Source organism: Leptonychotes weddellii, chromosome 14, assembly GCF_054177405.1.
Source record: "Leptonychotes weddellii isolate Sample4059 chromosome 14, ASM5417740v2, whole genome shotgun sequence".
Classification (NCBI taxonomy): domain Eukaryota; kingdom Metazoa; phylum Chordata; class Mammalia; order Carnivora; family Phocidae; genus Leptonychotes; species Leptonychotes weddellii.
In genome coordinates this window covers 72,994,717-73,021,958 of record NC_138382.1, presented here as the reverse complement: position 1 = coordinate 73,021,958, position 27,242 = coordinate 72,994,717, and the positions used below count along the sequence as shown (strand labels likewise).

General features: G+C 51.7%; 2 protein-coding genes across 12 annotated transcripts in view; one reads left to right on the top strand and one right to left on the bottom strand.

Moving 5' to 3' along the window:
- RALGPS1 (Ral GEF with PH domain and SH3 binding motif 1) overlaps positions 1-27,242 on the bottom strand; it is a 315,256-nt gene that overhangs the window by 102,442 nt on the left and 185,572 nt on the right. The gene's annotated exons all lie outside the window — the stretch shown is intronic.
- The window catches only part of ANGPTL2 (angiopoietin like 2), a 35,371-nt gene that overhangs the window by 4,530 nt on the left and 3,599 nt on the right, over positions 1-27,242 (top strand). The window contains exons 2-4 of the mRNA XM_006737143.3: positions 9,168-10,033; positions 24,239-24,432; positions 26,188-26,458. Of these exons, the coding sequence (XP_006737206.1) occupies positions 9,217-10,033; positions 24,239-24,432; positions 26,188-26,458 (1,282 nt within the window). The 5' untranslated portion in view covers positions 9,168-9,216. The remainder of the gene's footprint in view (positions 1-9,167; positions 10,034-24,238; positions 24,433-26,187; positions 26,459-27,242) is intronic.

Below are 27,242 nucleotides of genomic sequence, written 5' to 3'. Positions count from 1 at the left end.
CTGAGGTGGCCCCAGTCCAACCTCCATGAGGGAAAGGTGGTATCTCTTAGTCACTGCTGGACCTCCAATACTCAGGGCCAGGCAGAGAAGGGATGTGTGGAATGGATGGATGGATGGATGGATGGATGAACAAATGAATGAATGAAGCAAGCAAGCAAGCCTCAGACCCAGCAAACAAGCCTCTCAGTCCCATGGTGCCACACAATTCCCCTCTGTGTTGTCCAGCCAAGGCCCCTTTGGGGTGCCTCTACTCCCACCTTATGCCCCCCTCAATCCTCACCCCAGCTGGATTGGTTGCCCCTCCAGCCCCCTGAGCCGCCCTGCCAAGATACTGATCACCATCCCACCCACTACCGTGGGCCCCTTGAGAGTCGGGACCTACCCCGCTCCTGCTCTATCTCCAGCCCCAGAACAGTGGCCGGAACAGGCGAAATGCTTGGGAAATACATGCAATGAATGAAATCCTTGAAGTCCTATGTAGGAATCTAAGTGAGGTCCTGGCTCTTGGGCATTCAGAGGGGAAACGACCCTGACCCCGCTTTTAAGAAGCTCACAGTCTGGGGGTGCACAACCAGATGAGCTGTGTCTGTGTGCTGTGATGGGTGCAGGAAGCAGCCACAACTGCTCCTGGGGGTGGAGGAGGGAGGGGCCCTCACTGTGGATGGTGGCTTCACAGGGAAGCGGACTGGGGAGGTCAACTGAGAGAGTGAGACAGGCGTGTGCATCAGGCAAGACACGGCGGAAGGTGCTGAGGCAAAAAGAAGAGCGTGCACAGAGGCAGGGAGCCTGAGCGGGAGCACAGAGGCTCTGTTTTAAAGCAGGACACCAACACGACCAGCTGGGAGCTTTAGACAGACGGGCCTGGAGCCGCCTGCGCTGTGGAGGGCAGGCGGAGCGAGTGCCAAAGGCAGGGGGGCCAGTTAGGACTGTGTGGGTAAGAAACCTGGCTCTGAGGTAGACAAACTTGGTTCCAGGCCCGGCCTCACCACTTGGTAGCTCTGTGGCCCTGGGCAAATGACTTCATCCCTTACCTCTGTCTGCTCTTCTGTGAGATGAAAATAATCACAGGCCCGGCCTCACAGAGCTCCTGGGATCTGAGAGGTAGGCACAAAATGTGCTTGTCCCGGTGCTCAAGGCATGAGCCCATGCCAATGGGCCGAGGTGGCCTTAGGTGCCAACCGCTTGGCCTGGCCTAGAAGAGCAGTTCCAGGCAAGGCCCAGAGTCGCCAGGAAGCCACCATGGGGCAGCACTGTCTGCCCAGTGCCCGGCTTCTCCCTCTCATCCGAGGCTCCCCTGGTTCCAAGGTTCCAGAGCACATCAGGCATTGACGGAAGCGCAGCAGCCAACTCAGAAGCCGGGCTCTGACATGGCTTCTGCAGGCTTGCCCCGCCTCGGCCCTGCTGGCTGGGGCTCCTGGCACAGAGGGCTCAGGGCGCAGGCTTTGGGGGAATCTCAAAATGGTTCCCAAATAACGCACCGTGAAAAAGTAACAGCAGCATCCTTGTCCCCCTGGCAAAGGCAACCAGCTCCCCACTGCCTAACCACATCCCGTCTTGCCCTATGATCTCACAGTATGACCACAACCCGCCTCCTCCATGAACTCAGTCAGCCCTCCCCTGGAGCCAGCAGCTCCCCAGGGGCAGGAGAACGAGAGCCCGGGGTGTCAGGCAGATTCAGCCCCCCGCTGCTACTCTCCCAGGCAGATCGGTGGGATCCGACACTACCTGCCTGGCTGGTTCCCGCCTCTGTTCCCATCACCCATGACAGGGCAGGACCCAGCTGTCACAGTGCACGATGACTAGCTGGCAGCGGGAGGCTAGGGGATAGAGGGCTGGATGGACGAACAAATGGCTCATTTGAAGGTCTTATGAGAGCTGAGCTGGCAGGGTCTGGGAACTGGCTCCAGACTCCTTGGGTGCCCGCACGGCCCTCTGGTTGGGAATGAATCACACGATGCTGGGCTGGGAGGGGGTGGCTGTTGGGATGTGGCTGTTCCCTCCCTGGCCTCCAGGTTAGCGGTGAAGCACCTAGGACAAGCAAGGCACAGTTCCTTCAGGTTTTCTAAGGTGAGGACGCCACTGCTCATCCTAGATGCTCATTTTGGGGTCTTGCCACTTGGATAATCAAGAAGCTGTTTCGAACATCCAACAAAACTCCCCCTTGTACTGACCTGAAAGCCATTTCTACTGATTCAGTTAACAGTGACTACGAAGCAATCTGCATCCTGGCCATGAAGCAAACAGACAGGCACCTTTTGTTTGTTCACGCTGGTTGGAGATAATCTCGGTGGAAGTGAGGGCGTGGGCACTGCAGTTGACAGCGGGATCCCAGTCCTGATATTTATTCCAAGGGACCTCAGACAAGTGACCTGATCTCTCTGGGCCTGGGTTTATTCTCCCGCAAAATGCACATAATAATACTTTTCTCCTAGGGGTAAAGGGACCATATAATTTGGTACCCATTCGGGACACTTTTGCAAGTAAGAGGGGGTGTTATTAACGATTACATTAGATAACGGGCCTCAGCTGGGGCCAACCTTATGCACAGGGCTGTAAGTGCCAAGAAAGGGCACACCAGGCACGCGGTGAGTTTACCACAAACAAACAAGGCCTGTTGTTATCTATGCTTTTGGTCATATGGTCAGCTGGGCCCTCTGGGGCCCTTTCTTCTGGAATTTTCCTTTATCTGGATCCCTCCCATATCCTGGATTACCAATTGGTTTGGGTACCACCCCACTGGTACACCATACATCTCAAACAGCTTTAGTAGGAAAAGCTGTCAACTTTGAAGTTTCGTTTTTTCTTCTCGGTCCTGATGTTGCCTTAACAATCACGATTCGTGCTCAGGTCCATCAGACTCACTAAAGCAGAGCTCAAGTTCCTAGCTTTCCCAAAGCCAGACACCAGGGGCCAGCCGGGCACACTCAGGGTCAGGTGGCGGTTCCAGATTCCTGCACTGCCTTGGCAGGGGCCCACTTCCCAGGCCTCCTGCAGGGCTTCTGGTCTGGGCTCATCCTTGGCCTTCTGTGATCACAGAATGATGGGGCAGGGCTGACGACAGAGGCAGGGGTGGGTTCTGCGAGCCCCTCACATGGGACTATAGCCTGGGTGGGTGACACCATGAGAGCTGGCTTGAATCCAGAGGTTTCCCTGGGGTCAGCAGTCCTGAGGATCCCAGGAGCTCTTCTGTTCTCCCCTTGCCTGCGGGGGTCAGAGAGCAATTTCTTTTGAGTGTCCTGTCACTCCAGCCCTTTTCTCTCTATATCTTCAGCATGGTATATTTTGGGGTTCTGTTATTGGCTCCGCCACTTAGTAATTCGATGACTGTGGGCAAAATGACTCATGGTCTTAGAATCTCAAGAGTTCCCTCACCTGCAAATGGGGATAACTGTCAGCCCTGCTGTTAGTCTTAAAAGCATCTTTGTGGGAATTAGAAAATGCCTGTAATATAAATATCCCAAACTACAAAAACTGTTGAATGTGAGTTGTGCTCCCTAGAGTTGCACAGTGCACAACTTGGGCCACCTGCATGGCAGCCCTGAAATAATAGGGCTTCCCTCCTGAGGTTGTTGGGAGGATTAAGTAAGATCATGTATATAAAGTGCTTGAGTCATAGTGACAACTGACTGTAGTTATCATCCTGAGTGTTTGAACTTTTCTCATTCCTAACCCCCGGGGCCACCAGCTTCTGCTGCAGCGCATGACACAGATCCATCTTATAAAAACGATTCTTCCCACAAAGTGGCCCCATGCCTGGGTTGCAGTGCCGTGGTGCCGAGTGGGACGTGGACACACGGTGTGTGGCCCCACTGCACCAGGCCAAGCAGGGGCGCTCGGGGCTGCCCACCGGAGGCTGGGTGGGACCCAAGCCCAGGGGAGGCCGCCTCCCAGCGTGCAGGCGCCGTCACGTGGCTTGATCACACCAGCTCCACTTGTGGGGAGGGAAACCCGTACATAATGGAAACTCCTCACAACACAGTGTGGAAAAGCAATTTCAAGAATCGTTTTTATTTTCATTTCGAAGCCAAGGAAAACAGTTGGAGTTGCTTTTCTTTGTTGGTCAGAGGAAGAAACGGAGGAGCACTGCTTTGATTGCAATGGAGTTCTTCTCCAGGCCTAAGATGGCTGGAATGCTGGGGAGGGTTATTTCTCTTGGGGTGCAATTAGTTGAATAAATATCAAGAGAGCAAAAGTAAACAAACTCACTACTGCCCACTAAGAGCTGCCAAAGTAGCAGAAAACTGAAGAAGGGGGTTAGAATCTTTAAGGAAAACAAATGACTCCAAAGCCAAGGGCAGAGCAAAGAGTCCAGCCCTTGGTATCAGGCTGACCTGAGCTCTCAGCTGGGTCAGCTCCAGTTCTTATCCGCTCCATGCTCCTGGGCAAGTCACTTAGCCTGTCTGGGATTCAGTGTCCCCGGTTACAAAGTAGGAGTGGGGAACCACCACCTGGCTGGAGCACCTGCTCCTTCCCTTCCTTCTGGAACCCACCCGGCCCCAAGTCACTCCCGCCAAGCCCAGACCCCAGGGGAACGCAACAGGAAGACCCAGAATCGTGAGCCTCACAGCCGGTGGCACCACGAACAATGCCATCTCGAGCGAGATACCAGACACCCTCTGGAGCTGCAATTTTCTCACCCTCCAAATGGCACAACTAACTAGCTCTCAGTGTTGCGATGATTAAATGAGATAATGCGCATGCAGGGCTTTGTGAACCTGAAAACCTGTATGAGTGTTAATTATCAAGTTTGGTGCTCTTTTTAATCGAACAATCACGAGAAATGCTCTTTCAAGACAGCACGGCCCTGCGCTGTGTCTGCCCGTCTCTTGCCCAGCACTGTGTAAGATCCAGGGACGGCAGGGCAGCTGGGACCCAGTCTGACCAGAGGGCAGCTTTAGGGCTGGGCGGTGAGGCCAGACAGAGCTCCTGCTCAGGGCCCAGCTCTGTGACCGGCACAAGTGCCTCCTCTGAGAAACGGGGGAGGAGCATTAACTGTGGTCTCTCCGCAGGGAGGCGCGGTCGGTGCTCCTAAGTCCCGCTTTGCTGTCCGCCATCGTGCCGGTATCGTGTTATTGCCCTCTCTAGTTTGGGAAGCATTTCTCTGTCCCTTAAGCAGTGTGCAAGGTGGGTTGGATCGCACCGTTTCACACAAGAGGCTCAGCCTTCAGGATCGCAAGTCCAAGGGCACAGGCTTTGCTCGGGAAGCTCGAGAGTCCACTTGTGGGAGGGGACAGGACTCAGTGATGAACAGTGACACCTTGCCAGGTCTTGAGGCCTGGGAAGGTTTGGAAGCCAACCCTTTTCTGGAGCCAGGTTGCCTCCCTGGGCCCCTGGCAGTTTCTTGGCCAAGGCAGAGGAGCACAGCAGCACCCACAATGGCACCCGGAGCGCAGCGAGGTGTTTGTCACCAGCAGGTGGGCGCTGGTGGGAAGGCACGGGCCTGCCCGCCCTGGCCTGCAGCGCTGCTCCTCCCCACTGTTCCGGGCCAGGCGTGGCCGCGGGCTGGTGCAGAAGCAGCCAGAGCACTGTGGAAACCAGGCAAACATTCATAAACTCGGCCCGGTTTCCAGTAAACGTCACTGCAGCCCTACGTCGTAGCCCAACCCAGACCGAAGGCTGCCGAACACCTTTCTCTGCCTGGCCCCAAAGCCTGAGCTGGCCACGGAACCACACGTGGGCTTCCTCACTGAAGCAGAAAACAGTTCTGAGTGGCTCTGGGGAGCCCAGGGTCTGTTCTGTAACAGCCCACCAGCTGGGGTACCCGAACCTAGGCTGCTCACCAAAGAAGCCCCAGAGGGGCCTGGGGAAGACATAACCTTCAGCTTCTGTGTCTGGCTGATTTTAGCATAAATTAACGTGAAGTCAGAAAGTGATCATGCTAATCCTTTTTTTAGTACTGAAGACCAGATTAAGTACATTTCTGGGTAGTCAGTAAGAGTTTGAAGGCTAGAATACATGAGATCAGATGAGAGAAGCTTTCCTGACCCCGCCAATTATCCCTGGTTCTGCCACCTCCCAACTGTGTGATCTTAGGCAATTCACTTAGCCTCTCTGAGTCTCAGTTACCTCATCTGTAAAATGGAAATGACAACAGAATCCTAACAGCATCTACCTTGTGAGAATACATTAAAGTAGAAAATACTTGCAAATGTTTTGTGCAGGGGCAGGTACATAGTGGGTTCTCAGTAAATAGATTCTATGGATGTTATTGATAAGTATAAGACATGGCCTCCGGGGCTCCTGGGTGGCTCAGTTGGCTAGGCGTCTGCCTTTAGCTCAGGTCATGATCCTGGGGTCCTGGCATAAAGCCCCACGTCAGGCTCCCTGCTTGGCGGGGAGTCTGCTTCTCCCTCTGCCCCTCTCCCTGCTCATGCTCTGTCTCTGTCTCTCTCTCAAAGAAATAAAATCTTAAAAAAAAAAATGAATGAATGAATGAAAAGGAAGGAAGGAAGGAAGGAAGGAAGGAAAGGGCCTCCTCCCGTACACCTGGCACCCCCTCAGGCAATCACCTTCACGGGCCCCCCTGGCCCTGCCTCTCCGTAGCCCCCCCCACCCGTGGGGCAGCCACTGGCAGGCGTGCCTTTTCACTCAGGCCAGAAATATTGATCAAGTGCCTGCATATTCCAGGCCACGTGCTTGGCATTGCAAATGGAGCAGACAACCCCCTGCCCTCGTGGCAGCTCCATTCATGGGATGGGGTGGGGAAACATTCTACATCTGCTGACAATGCGGGGAGGTTACAATTTTAAATAATCAGGGTGGGCCTCCCTGGGAAGGCGATATCTCAGCAAAGACCTTAAAGAGGTGAGGGAGTGAGCGATGAGGAAAGGGGGTAAGAGTGTAGACAGGGAACAGTGTACAAAGGTCCTGAGTCCTAAGCGTGCTTGGCAAGCATAAGGACAACCCAGGAGGCTGGGGTGGCTACAGTGGCATGAGCAGGGGGATGAGGGGAGTCAGAGATGAGGCCAGGGAGGAAGGGGGGCCAGGTCCGGGAGAGCCAGAAACGCCTTCTAAGCTTTTTCTCGGAGATGAGGGGGCTCCCAGAGGATTCTGAGCAGAGGATCGGACTTTTTAAAAAGGATCACTCTGGCTGCTGGGTGGGGGACAAAGGGCAGGAGCAGGTCCAGCAGCAGACAGTTAGGTCCAGGTGAAAGGCGAAGGTGGGTTGTACCAGGGTGCAGGGGAGGTGGGGAGCAGCAGCGGGATTCTGAGAATACGTCCAGGGTATTGCTCTTACAATTTGGTGGTGAATTAGATGCGGGATATGAAAGAAAGAGAGGAGTCGAGGATGACTTCAAGGCTGTTGGCCTGAGCAACTGGAAGAGCAGAGTTGCTGTTTATTAACATAGGAGAACCTGGGGTGAACATGTTGGGATGGAGGTGTGAGACACCAGTTCACTTCTGGGTAAGTTTGAGATGCCTAGTAGACAGTCGAGTGGAAATGTCAAAGAGGCAGTTGGATGCATGCGTCTGGAGTCAAATAAATGTGGGAGTTAGCAGCGCCTGAAAGCCACAAAGCCAGATGAGATCACCGAGGTAAACAAGAGGTCTGAGGACTGAGCTCTGGGTCCCCCAGGACAGGAACAGGAGGAAGAACCAGCAAAGGAGACAGAAAGGGCAGCCAGTGAAAAGGAAGGAAAGGGTGATCTTCAGGAAAGGAAGTCCAAAGAGGGATTGATTGACCACATCACCCAGTGTGGAGAGGCAAGTACTGATGAGGACTAAGAACAGGCCATTTGGCCTGGCAAGTGAGGCCACTGGTGATCCTGTCCAGAGCACTTGGAGTGGAGGGGAGGGGCCAGGCCTGATGGGAGTGGGCTCAAGAGAGAACAGAAAGAGAGAGACTTTCTGGAAACTGAGTACAGACAACCCTTCGGAGGGTTTTGCTAAAAGCGGGAGCAGAGAAACGGAACAGTAGCTGGAGGGGGGGATGTGAGATCAAGAGAGGATTGATTTAAGTTGAGAGAAATAACAGCATGATTGTAGGAACAATGTGATCACGCAGGAGAGATGGGGGAGAACTGCTGGAGCGATGTCCTTGAGTAGGCGAGAGGAGGGATCTGTGCATGCCCGTCCCCTCCTTCTTGGCCTGGCTAACTCCTGCTCATCCCTCAAGGGGTGAGTGTAAAGGTCACTTTCTCAGGGAAGCTTTCTCGAATCGTCCGATTATGTCAGTTGCTGCTGCTCCGTGGCTCTTAGGGGCTGGGCCGTGGTGTGTGAGCCCTGTGAGGGCAGGGCTGGCCTCTGGCCTGTTTGGGGCTGTACCTCCAGCAGCCAGCATGCTGCCTGGCACACCACAGATGTTTGACGGATATCTGGTGAAGGAACAAATGGTCCAAGAGCAGAACTGAAACAAATCCAGAGACACATGTCTGTTTTCCGCTTCCGCCGGCTTTAATCACATTGCAGTGGCCAGGACCTTGCAGTTACTGGCTACTGCAAATATTTGGATTTAGAAGAGCTCAGTTGTTTGTTCCTGTTTGGGCTCTTTAGCTTGTCTCTAACACACAGACCAAAGCCATGTGGCTGGACACATCCTCCCATTGACACCGTCCACTACCAACTGAACACATTCCATACTGTGTCCAGTGATTCGAGCGTTTAACAAACATTTGCTGAAAGCCTGCTTAGTGCAGCATCCTGCGGACACAGGATGGAATCAGCCACAGCGCCTGCCCTCACGGAGTGTGGAGTCCAGTAGCAGAGATCACAGAGAACCCCTATGCACTACAACTGTGATGGGTGCTACACCAGGAAAGCCCAGGGGGTTATGAACATGTAGAACGAGGAGACGGGGGTTGGGGGGGAGGCATGAGGCAGAGAAGGGAGACCAGACAAGCCTCCTTCTGCCTCCCTGCCCCAGCTTTGAGCTGCCCTCGTGTGGTTCTCAGGCTTAGGCCAGGAGCTCGGCGAGGGAGCTGGGCTTTGGGGCTGGCTCCGGGAGTGGCAGGGCCGTGGCCTCCTGCCTTCAGATGCCCCGGTCCCCTCCCCTTTCCTCTCTACCTCTGCTGAGGACTGCCTGTCTCCTTCTGCGGCGTCCAGAAGGGCTGCCTCCTGAAGCTGTATTTTTGGAAAGATCTGCCTGGCGAGAAGGCTGAGCTCATTTATGGCACAGGCCGCTGGCAGTGACAACACCGTTCCTGACTCTCCCTTCTGTTTACTTTCAGGTTTTCCTAGGCTCCGTTCGCCAAGAGGAACCACCATTTTGCAAGGACCATGAGGCCGCTGTGCGTGACATACTGGTGGCTGGGACTGCTGGCTGCCGTGGGAGCGGCTGCAGGCCAGAAGGAAGGCTTTGAGGGTGCTGAGGAGGGCTCGCCCAGCGAGTTCATTTACCTGAACAGGTACAAGCGGGCCGGCGAGGCTTCGGACAAGTGCACCTACACCTTCATCGTGCCCCAGCAGCGGGTCACAGGCGCCATCTGCGTCAACTCCAAGGAGCCCGAGGTGCTCCTGGAGAACCGGGTGCACAAGCAGGAGCTGGAGCTGCTCAACAGCGAGCTGCTCAAGCAGAAGCGGCAGATCGAGACGCTGCAGCAGCTGGTGGAGGTGGACGGCGGCATCGTGAGCGAGGTGAAGCTGCTGCGCAAGGAGAGCCGCAACATGAACTCGCGGGTCACGCAGCTGTACATGCAGCTCCTGCACGAGATCATCCGCAAGCGGGACAACGCGCTGGAGCTCTCCCAGCTGGAGAACCGGATCCTCAACCAGACGGCCGACATGCTGCAGCTGGCCAGCAAGTACAAGGACCTGGAGCACAAGTACCAGCACCTGGCCACGCTGGCCCACAACCAGTCCGAGATCATCGCGCAGCTCGAGGAGCACTGCCAGCGGGTGCCGGCTGCCAGGCCCGTGCCCCAGCCGCCCCCGGCCACCCCGCCCCGGGTCTACCAGCCGCCCCCCTACAGCCGCATCATCAATCAGATCTCTACCAACGAGATCCAGAGTGATCAGAACCTGAAGGTGCTGCCTCCCCCTCTGCCCACTATGCCCACCCTCACCAGCCTCCCGTCCTCCACAGACAAGCCATCGGGTAAGTCCTTCCGGGAGGGAGCCGGCTCCATCTGGGGCCTCAGAGCCAGGCGCCAGGCTTCCCTTGGCTAAGACCACAAGTGGGGGAAAAGCCATGGTGAGTTGAAGCCGGGCCAAGAGACTTGCGCAATCCCCCAGCGATCCCTTGGGCCCAGCCTCGGCAGCCGGTGGGGTGAGGGGGGGCCCACGTTCCTTAGATGGATGCTCCAAGGTAGAACCAGGAAATGGGGAGAGGCTCAGAAGAGAACAAATGTTCTCTGGCTTCTGATGGGAACGAGCCCCAGGCCTGTAGTTTTCTGGGCTCTGCTGAGATGCTCTGTGTTGGCAAGCAGGATGTCTCTCCCGCAAACTCCTGTTCTTGTGCCGTGCCTGGCACCGATCTGGCAATCGGTAAATGCTCACCGAAGAAACAAGAAGCCGAAGGAAAAGAAAGTGTTATCATGGCAAAAGTATGATAAACACGTTGTAGCGGCTGGGGGATGGGAAGGAGTACTTTCTGAAGCCCACACATTTTCTAGTCTGCTGCTGTCTCGACTTTTCAGTGCCAATTCCAAATACTCTTAAATACACGGTTCATCTCAAAATATGGTAATTCTCAGAATATCATTATGGGGGAGGAACAGGGTTGCTGGTATGTTCCGAAGCTTGAGCAGAGTACCAGCATGGGGCACTTTCGCGAATACTGTATCACTAACCCCTGCAGCTCCTTGCGGAAGGTTAACTGAAAAGAAGAGTAACTTGCTCACAGGCTTAGGATCCTCAGGCTGGATCTGAATTCAGGCCTTTACACTTTAAATCTAGGGCTGACTCCTCTGTGCTCTGGAACTCTGGGGGGAGCATGAGCCCAGCCCCCTGAAGCTCAGCCTCTCATTCATCCAGGACCCTGTGAGCCTTCCAGATGGGCTGTCAGATGAGAATTGGCTTGATCTTTGCAGAAACTAATCACATATCTGCTCCACGTCAGTGATTTTGGTACCACTTCGTTGTATAAGCAGGGAGATATTTTTACTGAAAATATCCTGTTTTACACTTATTTCACAATTCTGAAAATAACCACCAGTACTGGGAAGAGCAGCTTCTTGCTAATTCCAGAAAGGGGGTGGCCCATGCAAAAGACAAGGGCAACCCTGTTTGCAGGTCCAAGGTGGGGAGCATCTGCCTACAGCACCTCACACCTCACAGGAAGGCCCTCTACTGGGTCTGTGGGTTGAGAACACATGCTTTGAACAGACTGACCTGGATTCAAATTCTGATTCCCCTATTGATTAGCTCTGGGATATTAGGCAAGTCACCTTGTAGAGGCTGCGTTTCCTGTTTCAATCTGTCAGTTGGGGATAGATTAAAATAATGCCTACCCAAAGATGAGATGAAATACTGAAAAAAAAAATGTGTCTGGAGTGGCGCTGGGCCACTCAATACTTGGTAGCTTTCAGTTTCCTTCCGTTTTGGTTTATCTTAAAGCAAGGAGATTGAAATAAATAAACAGTCCCTTTTTAGTGCTGGCATTCTACAGCAGATGACTAGCTCATCTGTATGTATGTCTGTTTTAAATCAGAAGCTCCAAAAGAGAGGGCAGAGTGTGCTAATATGTCTCGACAGAATGCCCAGATGGTAAAACGTGCCCTTGGGCACCAAATGAAGACCCCACTGAAAGTCATACTCCTAACGTCTGGCAGACCTCAGTGGTTACCCAACAGACCTCCTCTTGCTTAAACATCTCTGGTTTCTGAGTCAATGATTTCAGGACATCCCTGAGCTTGAACTAAGCTGAAAGGTATATAGTGTAGGAAGAAAGACCTAGGTTGGGGCACCTGGGTGGCTCAGTCGGTTGAGCGTCTGCCTTTGGCTCAGGTCATGATCCCAGGGTCCTGGGATGGAGCCCTGCATCGGGCTCCTTGCTCAGCGGGGAGTCTGCTTCTCCCTCTCCCTCTGCCTGCCGCTCCCCCTTCTTGTTCTCTCTCTCTGTCAAATAAATAAATAAAATCTTGAAAAGAAAAGAAAAGAAAGACCTAGGTTTGCATCCACCTCTTAGTAGTAGTTTGCTTGTGAGGAAGTTACTTAGCTCCCCTGAGCCACAATTTTTCCCTCTGTAAAATGGGGACAGGAGTTAGAATACTGCAGGGTTGTTGTGGAAACTCAGTGCAATCAGGTATGAGATATTATGTCACGTGGGGCAGCCAACCACGGATGTGCACCTACTCTGTGCCGGTCACGGAGCCAGGCTTGGGGGAGCCGGTGAAAACTCTGGTTCTGACCTCTAGGAACTCAGTCTGGGGGAGGTGGCAGATGCATGAATGCACAAGGATCTATCCAGTGTCTACCAGTTCTATCCCCCAAAATCGGCACAGCAGATCTGACGAAGGATTTCTCTGAGGGGGAACATCCGTCAAGGCCAAAATTTCCATAATGTAAGAATTGATGGGACCCACATAACAAAGTATCTGAAAGCAGGAATGCAGTGAAAATCATGGGCTGTGTAGTCACTGTGGTAATACCATGGTGTGCTAAGTGCCCTGCAGAGCAGCGAATGAAGGGCTCCGGGGACACTACGGTGACATGCGTGACTGAGTCTGCCTGGACTAGAAGGGAGAAGTTGGACAGAGACTGGACTTCCGTGTTGCATCTTGAATGATTTGTAAGAGATTACATTTGGGAAACAGGGTTACTAGTTGGGTCCCTGATGGAGAGGAGTCTGTGCACAGTCCTGGGATCACGACCCTACTCCTCACACTTCAAATGGTTTGGATTCCCCTGCTTCTTCACATTCGTAGACCAGCATGGGCTGTGTGCATTCCAAAGCCCTGCATGCACCCAACCCACTTTCTCTCCCACTTAAGGAAGCACCCCAACATGGGAGGCAGTAGCAGTGACCTTCTGTGGACATGACAAATGCACTATAATTTACCCTTTTCTTTTTTTTTAAGCAAAGTTCTCCCAAATGTTGGTAGTGATTGTTGGTAACAGATTCCCTGTGACCCGCCTCTCCACTGAGCAACACCCCCTCAAGGTGTTACGAGCCAGATCTGGCCATGGAAGCTAAATGGGCAGGGAGGTCTCGGTCCTTTCCTGGGCTTAGACTACAGGGGGAGGAAAAGGCAGATGGCCTCTCTCAGACAACCGGCAGGGAGCTCTTATCAGACCTGTTCTGAGAGCTTGCAGGCAGGTTCTGGACCTACAAGACAAAACCTTCTGTGCTCTTACCCACAAGATCCTTTGTTCCCAAGGACATCACTCGGCCAGAAACACCTTTGTGTGCATGACTTGGCAGCTTCTAAATCTTTCATCCCGTAACCTCAGAGCCTTTGCTCTTTTCCTCGTCGTCTGGGCTCCTCAGCCCACAGCACACCCTTTTCCAGGGGACTGAGGGAGCCATGGCCGCTTATCTGGAGCTGCACTCACCAGCTTGTTCCCAGCCAGACAGTAACAGGCTGGCCCCAGGCCAGGCCCGGGCCGCTGAGAGCCTGAGGGAGGGAGGCCCAGGCAGCTCCTGGCTTCCCTGGTGTCTGACTTAGGTTCTGGCCTGCCTCTCTCAGGTCTGGATGTTAGGATGCTGCTTTGACAAGGCCAAGGCCAAAGGGCCCGGCCTATGGCCCTTTTCCTGGCAACCCAGCTGCTGCTGCCTGTCCTTCCTCTTTTCCTCTCCACTTTCTCACACATCCCCCGACCTCCTTCTCCATGTGTGTGCCCTGGACACACACACGTACACGTGCGTCAATCAGGTCTGCTAAAGAGGAAGGCTGCAGGGGTCACGAAAAGGCACAGGAATGGACAGGATGGAGCCTCAGCACTGGCCTTCTCCCAAAGTGGTCTGGGAGGCCGGGGACACTGTCCCTCAGCCCTGCACAGGCACAGCCACGCACAGGCCAGCCCTCCTGCCATGGCAGCCGCCCTCGAGAGTGATCAGAGGAGGAAAGGCAGTGTTAGGACCGGCTGCCACAGCAAGGCCCTGCCTGAAACAAATCCTTAAAAACCAAAAGGAGTAGGCATTTCTAGCTGTTTTCTCTCCTGAGAACATAATCAGCTTAGTGTGTTTCTCAGTGGATAAAGAAGGGACCATGAAATTCAAAGAGAGCTTGTCAGGGGCCTTATCATCCCAGAGCCTGTCAGTAGCAGAGCCAAGATAGGTCCCTGGACTTGTAACTTCCAGGATGTCAAGGTTCAGAGAGGTTAAGTAACTCAGCCAAAGACTACACAGCTAGTAAGTGGCTCAGCCAAGGCTCAAACCCAAGTCTGTCTTAACCATTCCGGGATACTGCACGTTTCCATGGAAAGGCTGGAGGGAAACTGGTGTCAAAATCACCCTATAAATGCTTGACTTGGCCCCAGGTGCCAGCTGCCTGGGATGTGACCCTCCATCACTATTTCATGTACTAGGTTCTGAGCAGCTCCTTGTAGAAGAGCTCTGGGAACAGAGTTGGTGGAGCTGTTATTAGAGCTCTCACAGTTCTAACAGTGTAAGACATTGTCACTGCAAACTCATCAATATCATGCCGCCCCCTTACTCAGGCCTGGGAGGAACCGACCATACCAACCATCTGCACTGGCTCCCCAGTCACACAAATGGACTGTTGGGGTGAATTACGTAGTAGACTATATCACAACCCTGAGATGCCAAAATAAAATAATAAGAGAGAGAGAGAGAGAGAAAGCAGAACTGAGTTAGCATCATACTGCAGAACGTCTAAAACAACTGAGCTCTCCCACAGAAAACATAATATGCACCTGACTTCCAGTAAATGGACCCAACTAAAGCTGCAGAGAAATCTGATTTTTAATTTGTCTCGAATCTGAACAAATTCTCTGGGTGTGTTTGTATTCAGCATTTCAACGTCCAGCAAAATCTAAAGTCCTGATTTCTTTAAAGACGCTAACTCCAAATACATAAAAATCAGCAGATGTGATCTGTTCTTGGGGCCACACAAGGTGGCAACCACATTATTTCACTGCTAACACAGAGACCTCCCATTCCTCCCAACAGATACCCTATGGCCAGGGAGGTGCAGAGACCTTGAACAAGAGTGTTTTCCTAGATGGCTTTTCCTGCCTGTATTTTACCTCCCCCTGTGAAGTAGGAAATATGTATGTTAGATTGTGGTTTTAAAATAGACAACGACACATGTTACACTGTGGCTTCTGTTCCTTCTGGAGGTCAAGCAATTGTCGATCTAGGTGGAAAGCAGTTGGTCCCACGTGCAGACGAACTCTGGTAACTGGGCTTCAGAGCCTGAAGCTCTGGGGTGGGGGGGGTGGTTGGAGGAGCAACCTGGAGGGGTGGGAGGATGTGAGTGAGGGTGGCTGTAGTCACCATGGGCTCTGCCTTTCAGTTCTCAGAAGCTGACGGAAAACCCAACCCAGGTCTCTTGCTTCCAGAGACTGTGCTGTTCTCACTGTATTGTGCTCTCTTGTTCCTGAAATGTTACTGTGGAACAAAGTAAGATTCTCAAATTCATTACAAACTATGTAATCCAGTGATATTTCAAAGAGCATTCCTTGTTAGCTTCTTCATAAACAAAAGCCACTCGAGTTCAAGGTGGGTCATCTTCCTTCTAGCTTTGCTTTCTCTTTTCTCCTCGGATACCTCGGGGAATGTATCACAGAGAACCCTTTGAGTGTGACGGCAAGCGCTCCCTCTATTACTCGGGCACTTTCCAAGGAAGACATTCAGCGAAATGCTCAGGCTCTTTACAGTCCCAAAGGATAAACTATCAACTTGTTACTATTTAAAGTGGCAATCTGGCATCTGTGGCCTGGAAATCCCAACAGTTTGGCACTTGGCAAACTGAAAGTAATCTGGAAAATCCTGGAGCTCAGGCCTCTGCAGCCAGCTCCCTAGCCACACAGATGGATTGTTGTGATGAATTTATGCAGTAGACCGAATCGGAACCCTGAGATGCTCCCCCAGAAAAAAACGATTGATGAAGCAGAATGAAGTTAGCATCAGATGACTTGGTGTCTACAACAAAGGTGGTTCGGTTTGTTGAGTGCAATGGGTAGTACGCTTGCTGTCGAAATAACGTCTCGACTTCAGCTACCCCTGTGAGGACTGGGCAAGAGCACAGTCAAAAGGAGCCTGACGATCCTGGCTTTGTACCTCAAAATGAGCCCATGCAGCCGCAGGACCTGGACTGGTCTAGGCAATCCTTTTTTTCAAACAAATAAGTGATTTTCCTTGAACAGATTTTTAATACAATAATTTAAGTTAGAATTACTGTGTATACAGAGAAATTGTGCTAAGCAAAAGAAGATTTTAGTTTAAATGACAAATGTAATCTTTTTGAAAACAAAAAACACCCTCTAACTGTTGAAATGAAGACATCTTAGGTGGTCTGTCTAGAGTAACGTTTAAAAGAACAGAAAATCCAATCACCTGGCACTGTCCCAAGATACAACGTGCCGACTTTTTACAACAGACCGTCCAGACTCTCCCTGGTTTGGGTCTGGATCCTGATTATCCTCTGCTGTGGGGCCCCTGTTTCCAGATGAACTTAGCATTGATTCTCAAACTGGAAAGAACAGAATGAAGGTGACAAAGGGCACACAGCTCACGGTGGTGAGGAGATGGAGACGGGGAAAGGCACGTGGGGCACGAAGTGACTCATTCTCGAGCACAGACTGGCAAGACGGACACACGATCATGTCCCTGAGGCTCCTGCCCAGAAGGATCCCAGAGACTGACAACGAGACAGAACCCCGAACAATCCTAGTACGGTGAAACAGACTCAGTGCAGCAGGATAAGCAGGCCCGGAAGGCAGATGGGAGTTCTAATCCGAGAGCCTCCCCTGGCCAGCCATGCGGTCTCTCTGGGACTTGGTTTGCTCACTGTTGCAGGGGCTCGTGAGGATGAAATGAAAGTGCATGTAAGGCATCTGGCAGGTGAAAGGCTCTAGATACATGGTAGTTATCATTCTTACTACATTCCAGTAGAGATAAATATATCAGACATGATGGGAACCCTGAGGAGAGTTAAGTAACTCTTCTGGGGTTGGGGAGGACTTCCTGGAGGAGGAGACGGGGAGGCTGAGGGCATGGCAGATAAGCTCTCAGAACCACTGCCAGCAATCATCCAGAAATCACGAAGACCAGGCTTGGTGCTGGGCAAATGCTCTCTTTTCAGAAAAAGAAAGGACAAGATACTAGCAATTATATACCAATTGGCTTAAGCCCTAGTAAAATCATAGAAAAGATTATACAGAGGGGTTTGTGAGCATTTGAAAAATTAAAAGGTGATCAATGAAGGCCAACATAGGTTCTCTAAGCACAAGCCCACAGGCTGATTCCCTTTCTTAGAAAGGGTTCATAGGTTGGCAGACCACAGGCACACCCACCTGTCCAGTACCTGTGGATTACAATCATGGGTCTGATAAGCTCTTCCATGATGTGCTTGCAGAACCACACCGTCAACCTCTGGCCTGAGAGAGGCTTGTTCATTCTCATCGCTACATCTAGGGAGCCTTCCTACGTGGCCCACCTCTATGTCCAGGGACCTCCCTCAGGGAGCCTCAGGCGCCACTGACCACTAGAACGCAGGGGCCCCAGGGCTTCACCCCCACCAGTCCCAGGAGCCACAGTGAGCCCTCTTGTCTCTGCATACAGTGAGCTCACCACAGCCCCTCCAGGGCTAACCTCTTTTCTCTTTTAAATTGCTTTAAAGCCCGTATTTCTCCTCCTGCCCAAAGGTACTGTTGGAAACCCAGGAGTGGGCACAATGCTTTTGAAAGTGTTCTTTGGGAAGCAATGCTGCAATATCTGTTTATCCTAAGGTCAAACCAGCAGAAACAGGATGCTTTAAGCTCCTTGAGGGCTCCGGGAGCTCTTACTTGGGAGGTCTCAGACCGTATCACACCCACCGAAATACACACATCTAATATAACTTTTACTGTAAAAAATTTGAAAGGATTTTTAAAATTTTGCTTTTGAAATTATTTGGCCAAGAGTAACACAATTAATTTATGGCTGGCTCTGATTTCTCGGCAAACATCAGGCATGTTCAGGAATTCTTGGGAAGTGAGAAAAATCTAACCTACAAATTGTTTTCAAAAGTAATAACATTTTTATGAAGACTAAATTTAACAATTAATGAAGTTGACAAGATGTTCCACTTTGTAGAAATTTAATTACATACTTATAAATTTTGATTTTGCAGTTTTCTTTTCATATTTTAGAGCCAATAAATTTTTTTAGGCCTCAAACACTTTCATAAACTCCTGAAAAGCTTGTTGGCCCCAGGCACTGTGCCCGTCATCTGCGGACTAAAACAGCCTCAACGGCGGGCATGAGCATTTGGACCCTTTCCCCAGAAGGACCAGAAATGATAACCATGACGTCAGCTCTCAGGCCCTATAGGAACTTGAGATGCCTTTGGGAACACACCAGCTGTTCCTGTGTTTAGGTTATTGTTTTGTACTCTGGTTCACTGAAAAGTGGTGATTGACATAGAATAAATATGTTCACAACCAAAATATTATTTCCCCAAGCCCTCTGGATAAATGAGGCTCAAGCAGCACACGTAATCCTTCCTCGCCAACCGCCCTCCCCGGTGTCTGCTCTCCTGCCCTCACATAGGACGCCCATCGAGTCCTGATGCTGGCCAGGACAGGGCTCACACCTAAGCAATCCACGTGCCCTGGCTCTCAGATGGATTAATTTGGATAGGAAATTCCAGATCCAATTTCAACAACTAGTCATTTCTCCTGTTAGAAAAACGTTTAAGGGAGTGGCGGAAAGACTTTTTGGAGACAGATCATCAGTGAGAATAACTGAAAACAGCATACCGTTCTCACAAAAAAGCAGTGTGTCTTGGTACTATCACAGAAGCCTCTCCCCAGTGCCCACGTACAAACTAAAACATCCCTAGAACATTTCCCACAGGCCACAGGGCCGCCACACAGCCTCAGGTGGTCAAGTCCCGAGACTTGAGCTTACGGGTCAAAGAGGCCAGTCAGACTGCTGGCCAGCCAGGTGGTCTGGTCCCAGCTGATGGCCAGGAAGGACTCTGCTGCTCTCTGCATGCCTCAGGAGCAGCCAGGGAGAAGAGCCATCACCATCTACTCACTTCTTAGCTCCTGGCCTCCAGGGTGCAGCCAGTGGGCTTGGTTAGATATTCACGGGGCCACGCTTCCCTAGGAGGGAGGGGTGGCTACACTGACAGCTGATGTAGTTGGTAAACCCATTTCTCCACAGGACGTGAGTGGGCAGGTCAGGCTGAGCTGGCCTACCCCAGACACAGAGAGGAAACTGGGATTAGGCAGTTATGCTTTGGTCTGGCCTGGCTGTAGGCTCCAACCCAGCTTTGCCAGAAAGGCACTTCATTGGGAATACTGAGCATGGGATCAGCCATCTGGTTTCCTAGTAGTCAATGTTCCTTGTGTGCAAGAACCCCAGAGAGGAGGAAGGAAGCAGGGAAGGGACTCAGGCACCCACAGCTCATCACTCCAACACTCACCAGGTTTGACCTTGGGGTTTGGGGGCCCAAGACCTGTATACTTTGTGTTCCCATTGCCAATATCCCTTCTTCTTGAGGCCTCCTGACTCTAGGTCCTGTGTGCTTTCCACACCCTGTGTTGCTTCTCTAAGGAACCACGCAGACTCAGCTCAGCCATGGCGACTGCACTTCCCTTCACGTGGAACGTTCCGGCTACACCTCTGCGGAGAGTGTAAATATGGTCTTTATAGAGATGAGGTCGGGCACTACTCCACTCAGAGCCTTGGTGCTGCTGAGTTAGTGTTGGCCTGCTACTCTGGGCAATGCTGCCCTTTCAGAAGAGGAGCCAAGAGAAATACTGGCTGGGCACTTTGCACTGTTCCAAAGGGAGAGCCCTGCCCACTGCACACCGAAAATGCAGTTTCATTGACAAAAAAGATTTCCATTCTTCATTTCAGTTTATCTTTGGGGGTCTCTCCACTGAAGCTGTGACTTTTTAAATGTGCTTGGTGGAAAACATCTACCAGTAAGTAAATCCTCGTACATTTAGTCTTGCAAATTCAAAAGCAAACACAGTAACTTGCTTGTGTGTACGTGATAGCGGGTAGGTGGGGAGTGGACAATGTCAAAACCAGCAGCTTTCATCAAGCATGGGAAGGACCGAGAGAACCCGCACGGGCACCTGCCCTGGCTGGCCTCACGCTGGTGCTCCTGTACCCTAAGGCCCCCAGAACCGGCGGGTTCATTCCCCCTGTGTACAAAAGAAGAGACTGAGGCTCAAGGAGCTTCCCAAGGACACACGGTGAGGCGACGAGGCCACCAAGATTTGAGCCGAGGGCTCCTGACTCCTGTATTTACCTCGGTTACAGATTTCTCATCAAAGTAGGACATTTTGAATCAGCCATTTAAATGGAGCCACAGGATAATCTTACTGCTGCACCTTCTGCTCCTCGATCATTTTACTGCTGCCAGTTTTCCATGCTAAGGAGTCTGTCTGACTCATTTTCATCCATAATTTAATTTTCTGACCTTTGCCGCTGGTGCCTTTAATGTAAGAAAAGGGCGTGTTTCAGCGCAGGAGGTTTGCTAGCGTCCTGCTCTAAAAGGTTTCCGAGGGAAAACTGTCTGGAAATGTGGTTGCTGCTGATAGAAGCTGATGGGTCCTGAGTATCATGCCAAGTGCAGAGCACAGGGGACATGGAGAATTTTTTTGTAATGAGAAAATACTAAATACCTCTTTACTAGTTTATTCCTACTCCATGATTCTAGAGAGGATGTCATACCTAAAAGCCTTAAAGGAAAGAACTGCCTGATTTGCCCTAAAGATTAAAAAAAAAAAGAAGAAGAAATTCTACATTATTATTTTTTTTATTTTTATTTTTTTAAAGATTTTATTTATTTATTTGAGACAGAATGAGAGAGAGAGACCGACCACATGAGAGCGGGGAGGGTCAGAGGGAGAAGCAGACTCCCTGCCGAGCAGGGAGCCCGATGCGGGACTCGATCCAGGGACTCCAGGATCATGACCTGAGCCGAAGGCAGTCGCTTAACCAACTGAGCCACCCAGGCGCCCCAGAAATTCTACATTATTAAAAGATACTAAAATAGTTGAAAATAGGCAAAGGACACCAAAAGGTAAGCAAAGTACAAAAATAAATCACCAATAAAGATTTTGGAAAGGTATTCATACCTTGACAAATAAGTGTAAATTTTTATTTTTTAAACCTGGCTGACTGGCAAAGATTAAAAATAGTCCTAGGGACACAGAGATTAAGTCAGCCTGGGCCCCCCACCCTGGAGTTCACTCAGGTTGGGGAAAAAGAAGAGAGCTTTAGACTATGAGCTCTGGACGATCCAGACCACCTGGGTTCTGACACTGGATCTGTCCCTTATACGCTAAGTGACCTCAGAGGTGTCACCTAATGTCCCCATACTCCCATTTCCTCATCTGTCAAATGGGTGACTACTAGCTACCTCACATTTTAAAATACTTGCCTTTTTTTTTTTTTTAAGATTATTTATTAGAGAGAAAGAGAGCGTGCATGAGCAGGAAGAGGGGCAGAGGGGGAGGGAGATGGAGGGGGAAAGAATCTAGCAGACTCCACACTGAGTGTGGAGCGTGACACAGGGCTCAATCTCACAACCCCGAGATCATGACCTGAGCTGAAACTAAGAGTTAGACACAACCAACTGAGCCACCCGGGTGCCCCTAAAACACCTGCTTTTAAAAAGACCCCTTGGGACACCTGGGTGACTCAGTTGCTTAAACGTCTGCCTTTGGCTCAGGTCATAATCTCAGGGTCCTGGGACTGAGCCCTGCATTAGGCTCCCTGCTCAGTAGGGAGTCTGCTTGTCCCTCTCCCTCTGCCCCTCTACCCCCTAGCTCGTGCTATTTCTCTCTCTCTCAAATAGATAAATAAAATCTTAAAAAAAAAAACAAAAAAAAGCTCTTTGTAGAAATGTCAATGGTAAAGCTGAAACAACTCATGGCACCCACAAAAGCAACTCAGGCTGGGAGTCTGAGACGGACCCCCCCCACTCTCCCAGTGGGCCAGACTGTCCCTCTGAGAACCCCACCAGAGTCCCATAGCAACCCTGCAGTAAGAGGGCTGGCTGCTCGTTTTCGGGGACGGGGGTGTTTTGCAGGCCTCTGCCGGACCTTCTTGTCACCAGCATTCCCATCAAACAGCCTCTCCTGTGCTTCTGACTTGGGAAAGAGCTGGGAGCCCTCCCACGCCTGCTGCGTGCTCTGCTCCAGCTGTCGGGGACAGACTGACTCTCTGCCTCAGTCCCTGGGGCTAGGGGCTGAACACAAACAAAACCTTTTTCTCTTTCCTGAATGCTCTTCCTGGAGGTCTGGCCTCCCCTTCCCCAGGATGGAAGAGGCACAAGGCAAAGAGGAAAGCAGCTGCTTGTGCCACATCTCCCAGGCTGGTGCTGGGGGTCCTGACCCATCCCTTGAGGGTGAAGAGGGCTAGTGAACAGGTAAATGGGTGAGAAGCCCTGGAGGATGAAGAAGGAGAACCCTGGGTTAACTGTCAGTGGTAAACACCTATGCAGACCTTTCTTCGGGGTGCTTTATTAGGCACTGGGGGCAGAGAGGGGTGATCAAGACCACTCCTACCCTTCCATTAGGTTCCTGGTGGGGATGCTCAAACACAGTGCAAGGGCTCAGGAGAAGCCCACCCAAGCTGCCTAGCAAAACCCCCAAAACCCAAACTTTTCTCATTTAACCAACATGTACGGACTACACAAGCCCAACTACAATCAGGAATGACTTTGAGAAGTTTGATCTACAGGGAAAAAGCTAAGTACACCTGCCACTGATGCCCCTCCCTGACATGCAGAAGAGAAAGGGCAGTAATGCACAGGAATTCAAGTTCAAAGAAGGCTGGTGAGGTCAGCTCGCCCTTGCTGGGCATCAGAGCAGCCCCCATCCTGCCCTAGGCTTCCACTACCCAGCGCAGGACCTGCCAGGGCTGGGCTCAATAAATAGTTAGGGTCAACATATACGTTCATAGAAAGAACAAGATGGAACTTTCTTAGCACTTTTGGTCTTAACCATTCTTGGTTTGAGGAGTATTTTGAAGAGAAGCTGAAGCAAATTGTGGCAATTTTATTTTTTTTTAAATAATGTAGTTCAATGGCTAGGTCCTGAAAAACTTCTGAAGGTTTCTGAGATCAATAAGGAAGAACCTAGCTTCTCTGGACCTTGGAGACTCCAGTTTCAACCTTCTTGCTGATGAGACCAACATCCAGGAAACCGCCAAGAGAGGTGGGGTAGGGGTGGTGAGAGGCTTACGGTAGCTGCTCAGATTCCACAGCAGCACCTGTTCCTTCTGACTGGGTTGCCCAAGCTCAGTGAAGTCCCAGAAAATCACAGAACCCATCTGGTCTCAGTTTCAGAAGAGAGCCACGGACCGGAAGGCTTCCTAGACATCATCCTTCAAGTTTGAAGACCTGCTTACAGAACAGTGACCTCAGAGTGTGTGAGCTCTGAGTGTCTGGCCCTAAATGGGCTTCCTTTGGAAAATATACAAATTGGGCTGAATAGGACTGGTCCCCCTCAAAAAAGCTGTTTGGAGGCCAGTGTCTGAATCAAAAATATCCTGAAACCTCTGGCTACATGGCCAAATTCTGGACACTGCTTGGGCACTGTGACTCCATGGAAGTTCATCACTAAAGACTGCAATTGTCCCTGAGCACTGTCACTGAAAAGACAAGCGTGGAGTCAGAACAGAGGTGGCGTGGGCCAACCTCAGCCCTTGGGACTCAGGAGAGCAGTAACTCATCTCCCTGCCTGGGGCGGAGCTGATCCATACTGTGATCCTTACTGCGGCATGTTGATAGGCACATCTCTTTGCATAATATGACCAACCTAAAAGATATATTACCCTAGGAACTCCACAGAAATGATCTCAGCAACCCCTACAACCTTGGGTGAGGTACCTATGATCTCCCTTCTACAAACCAGGAAAACTGAGAGTTTGCAGAGGTAAGGAAGCTTGCCCAAATCACACTGATGGAGTCAGAGCTAAAAGTGGGCCAGGAATCCAGGCAACCTGACTGCTCGCCCTGGACTCTTGCCTTTCTATCATGTTATTTCTCAAACTTACAAAACTAAAATCCCCTCTCACTGCAGGCCTGTGGCTCCCAGCTGGAGCTCTGCTGGAGGTTGTGCCTGCCTGGGGGTGTAGCCACGGGGGTGGAAGGGGCAGGCAAGAGTGGGACTCCATGTCCACGCCACAGGGAGGTCTGTGACGTGCACACATCTGTGTCCCCAGGCCCATGGAGAGACTGCCTGCAGGCCCTGGAGGATGGCCATGATACCAGCTCCATCTACCTGGTGAAGCCAGAGAACACCAACCGCCTCATGCAGGTGTGGTGTGACCAGAGACACGACCCTGGGGGCTGGACTGTCATCCAGAGGCGCCTGGACGGCTCTGTCAACTTCTTCAGGAACTGGGAGACCTATAAGGTGAGGACCCTGGGCCTGTCTGTGCTGCCCACAAGGTGACTGTGCCACCCCAAGAACCTGACAACCAATCAGAGAGCCACTTGGGGGGAAGGGGCATGCTGACCTGTCAGGGCCTTTGTGGCCCCATGCAAGAAACACTTGGGTGAGAAAGACACTGACAGGGTCATTTTTGCAAACCCACCAGGGATGGTGGGGAGCAGTAGCCCCTTCCCTGCTTGCCACTGGCAACTGCTGCAAGATACGACTTAGGTGTGCAGACCACACCGTGGACAAGGTGGGAATTTTGAAATGCTGGTGTGGGGTGGCCCCTCACCCCAGCCCGGGTATGGGGAGCATCCTATTCCCAGCTGGGGCTTCCGGGGGAAGACCTATTCTCGCAGCCCAAAAGGGGCAGGTCCCAAGGGTCTGTTGTAGGAAACTGCAGGAATACTCGGGCCCTAGTTCCCAGGAAGTTGAGTGCTCATCCTGGTGGTAGGAAAGGCTGCTGGGCTCAGCCATAATCTGCCCCCTTCCTCTAGACAGAGCAGTACTAAGGATGGCAAGAGTAGCTTGGTTCACCGAATGCCGCCATGCACCATGCCAAGTGTTTCCATCTATTACCTGCTTTAGTTTCACACCAATCCGAGCACGGACATACGAGTATGGACCCAGGTTACAGATGAAAAGAGGAAAAAACTCGCTCGGGGCTGCACAGCTACGAGGTGGCAGAGCAGTGAGCCAAGGCCTCTGACACCAAAGCTCACAAACTACCCTGGCCATGACGTTCACACGTGGCTTTGCATGGCCCCTTCCTGTCCTGGCTGCTCCCAACCTACCTCCTGCCCAACCTGTGTCCTTGCTTTCTTCTCTTTCTCTTCTGCTTCCTAACTGAGAGGCTCCGGAAGACCCGCTCCTTCACCCCTCCCTCCTCCTGCCCATATCATTTTTCTCCGAGGCAGCAGAGCACAGTTGTTAAGACTGGGTTCCTGGTTCAAATCCTGGCTCACCCACAGGCTCTCTGTGACCCTGGGCCTCTGTGGACCTCGGTTCACCCGTTCTAGGGAGGATAATAATAGTACCTAGCTCTTAAGAGTTGGCACAAGGATTAATAAAATAACCTATGTAAAATCCCGAGAACAGTGCCAATATACCGTACTTGCTCACTAAATACTAGCTGTTATTATCATTAATGAGCCCATCGATTTTTAAGACTTTGAGTGCCACCACCTGGCTGATGATTCCTTAAACTACACATAAAAACAATCACAAAACCACTGAATTTAGACCTAGAAAGGAGCCCGGTGGATGTGGCACACACTTGTCACAGCCCATTCCTGTCTGGTGCAGGGAGCTTACACGAGACCCTCACACACAGCTCATTCCCAGACAGGGACACGGACGCTCAGAGAAGGGAAGGATTTGTCCAAGGAACTCTTGTATTTCTACTGTGTGTTGGGCTCTCAGATGACCTCATTACATGCGTTCCTACAACAACACTGTAGGGAAGGCAACACAGTGTCCTCTGTGTTCACACAATGCCTGGCACACAGTAGGCACTCTTTAAAGAGTCTTGAATGATGCATGTTTGAGGCTCAGACGGGCAACGTGACTCATCAAGTCACAGCCAAGTACAGCAGTGGGGATTTGAACCCACGCCTACCTTATGCTCTGCCCATTTCCAGTCTCCTCTGTCCAGGGCTGGGCATCCAACAGTGGGGCCCTGCTGGCTGAGGGCACTGCATACTCCTCACAAATGCTCTCCTCTGTTTTCCCCAGCAAGGGTTTGGGAACATTGACGGCGAGTACTGGCTGGGCCTGGAGAACATCTACTGGCTGACGAACCAAGGCAACTACAAACTGCTGGTGACCATGGAGGACTGGTCTGGCCGCAAAGTCTTTGCAGAGTACGCCAGCTTCCGCCTGGAGCCTGAGAGCGAGTACTATAAGCTGAGGCTGGGGCGCTACCACGGCAACGCTGGGGACTCCTTCACTTGGCACAACGGCAAGCAGTTCACCACCCTGGACAGAGACCACGATGTCTACACAGGTAGGACCCAGTACAGGGCAGGGAAAAGAGGTCGGCCAAAGCCAGAGCTTCTGACTCAAGGCCTGAGAACAGGAAGGTCCCAGGGCCCAGCGGCCCGACCCTGTTCCTACTCCCTAAAGGTCCACTCCTCTGCCCACAGACCCCCTTCACAAAAGTTGGGTCAGAGTGGCATTTACAAAAAGGGAAGGGGAAAGAGGTGTACAGATTACACATCTGTGGGCCACTCTGGGCCAAGCGCTCACGTCACGTCTCTGCCTGAGGCATCAGGTGTCACGGCCACATACCTGGGTGATAATGCTGGCCCTGCCTCCTACCAGTCATGTGTCCTTGGACGATGCTGCCTAATCTCTCTGAGCCTCATTTCCAAATCCGGAAATTAGGACAAGGCATACCTCGCGGGGTGGTGAGAAGGTCAGAGACAAAGTACCTCGAGTGCTTTGTCTGGGACTTGGCAAATAGGGCTCAGCCCAAGTGGGCTTTTTTTTTTTTTTAATTTGACAGAGAGAGAGGGAACATAAGCAGGGGGAGTGGGAGAGGGAGAAGCAGGCTTCCCGCTGAGCAGGGAGCCCGATGCGGGGCTCGATCCCAGGACCCTGAGATCATGACCTAAGCTGAAGGCAGACGCTTAACAACTGAGCCACCCAGGCACCCCTCAAGTGGGCTGTCTTTGTGGTCACTATTATTAGCACGTACTGCTAACGAAGTGCAGTAAGGGAGCGACCAAGACAGGTAGGAGACACGAAGTGATTTGTCCAGGGTCACGTGCCTCAAAGCCAGGTCTTTA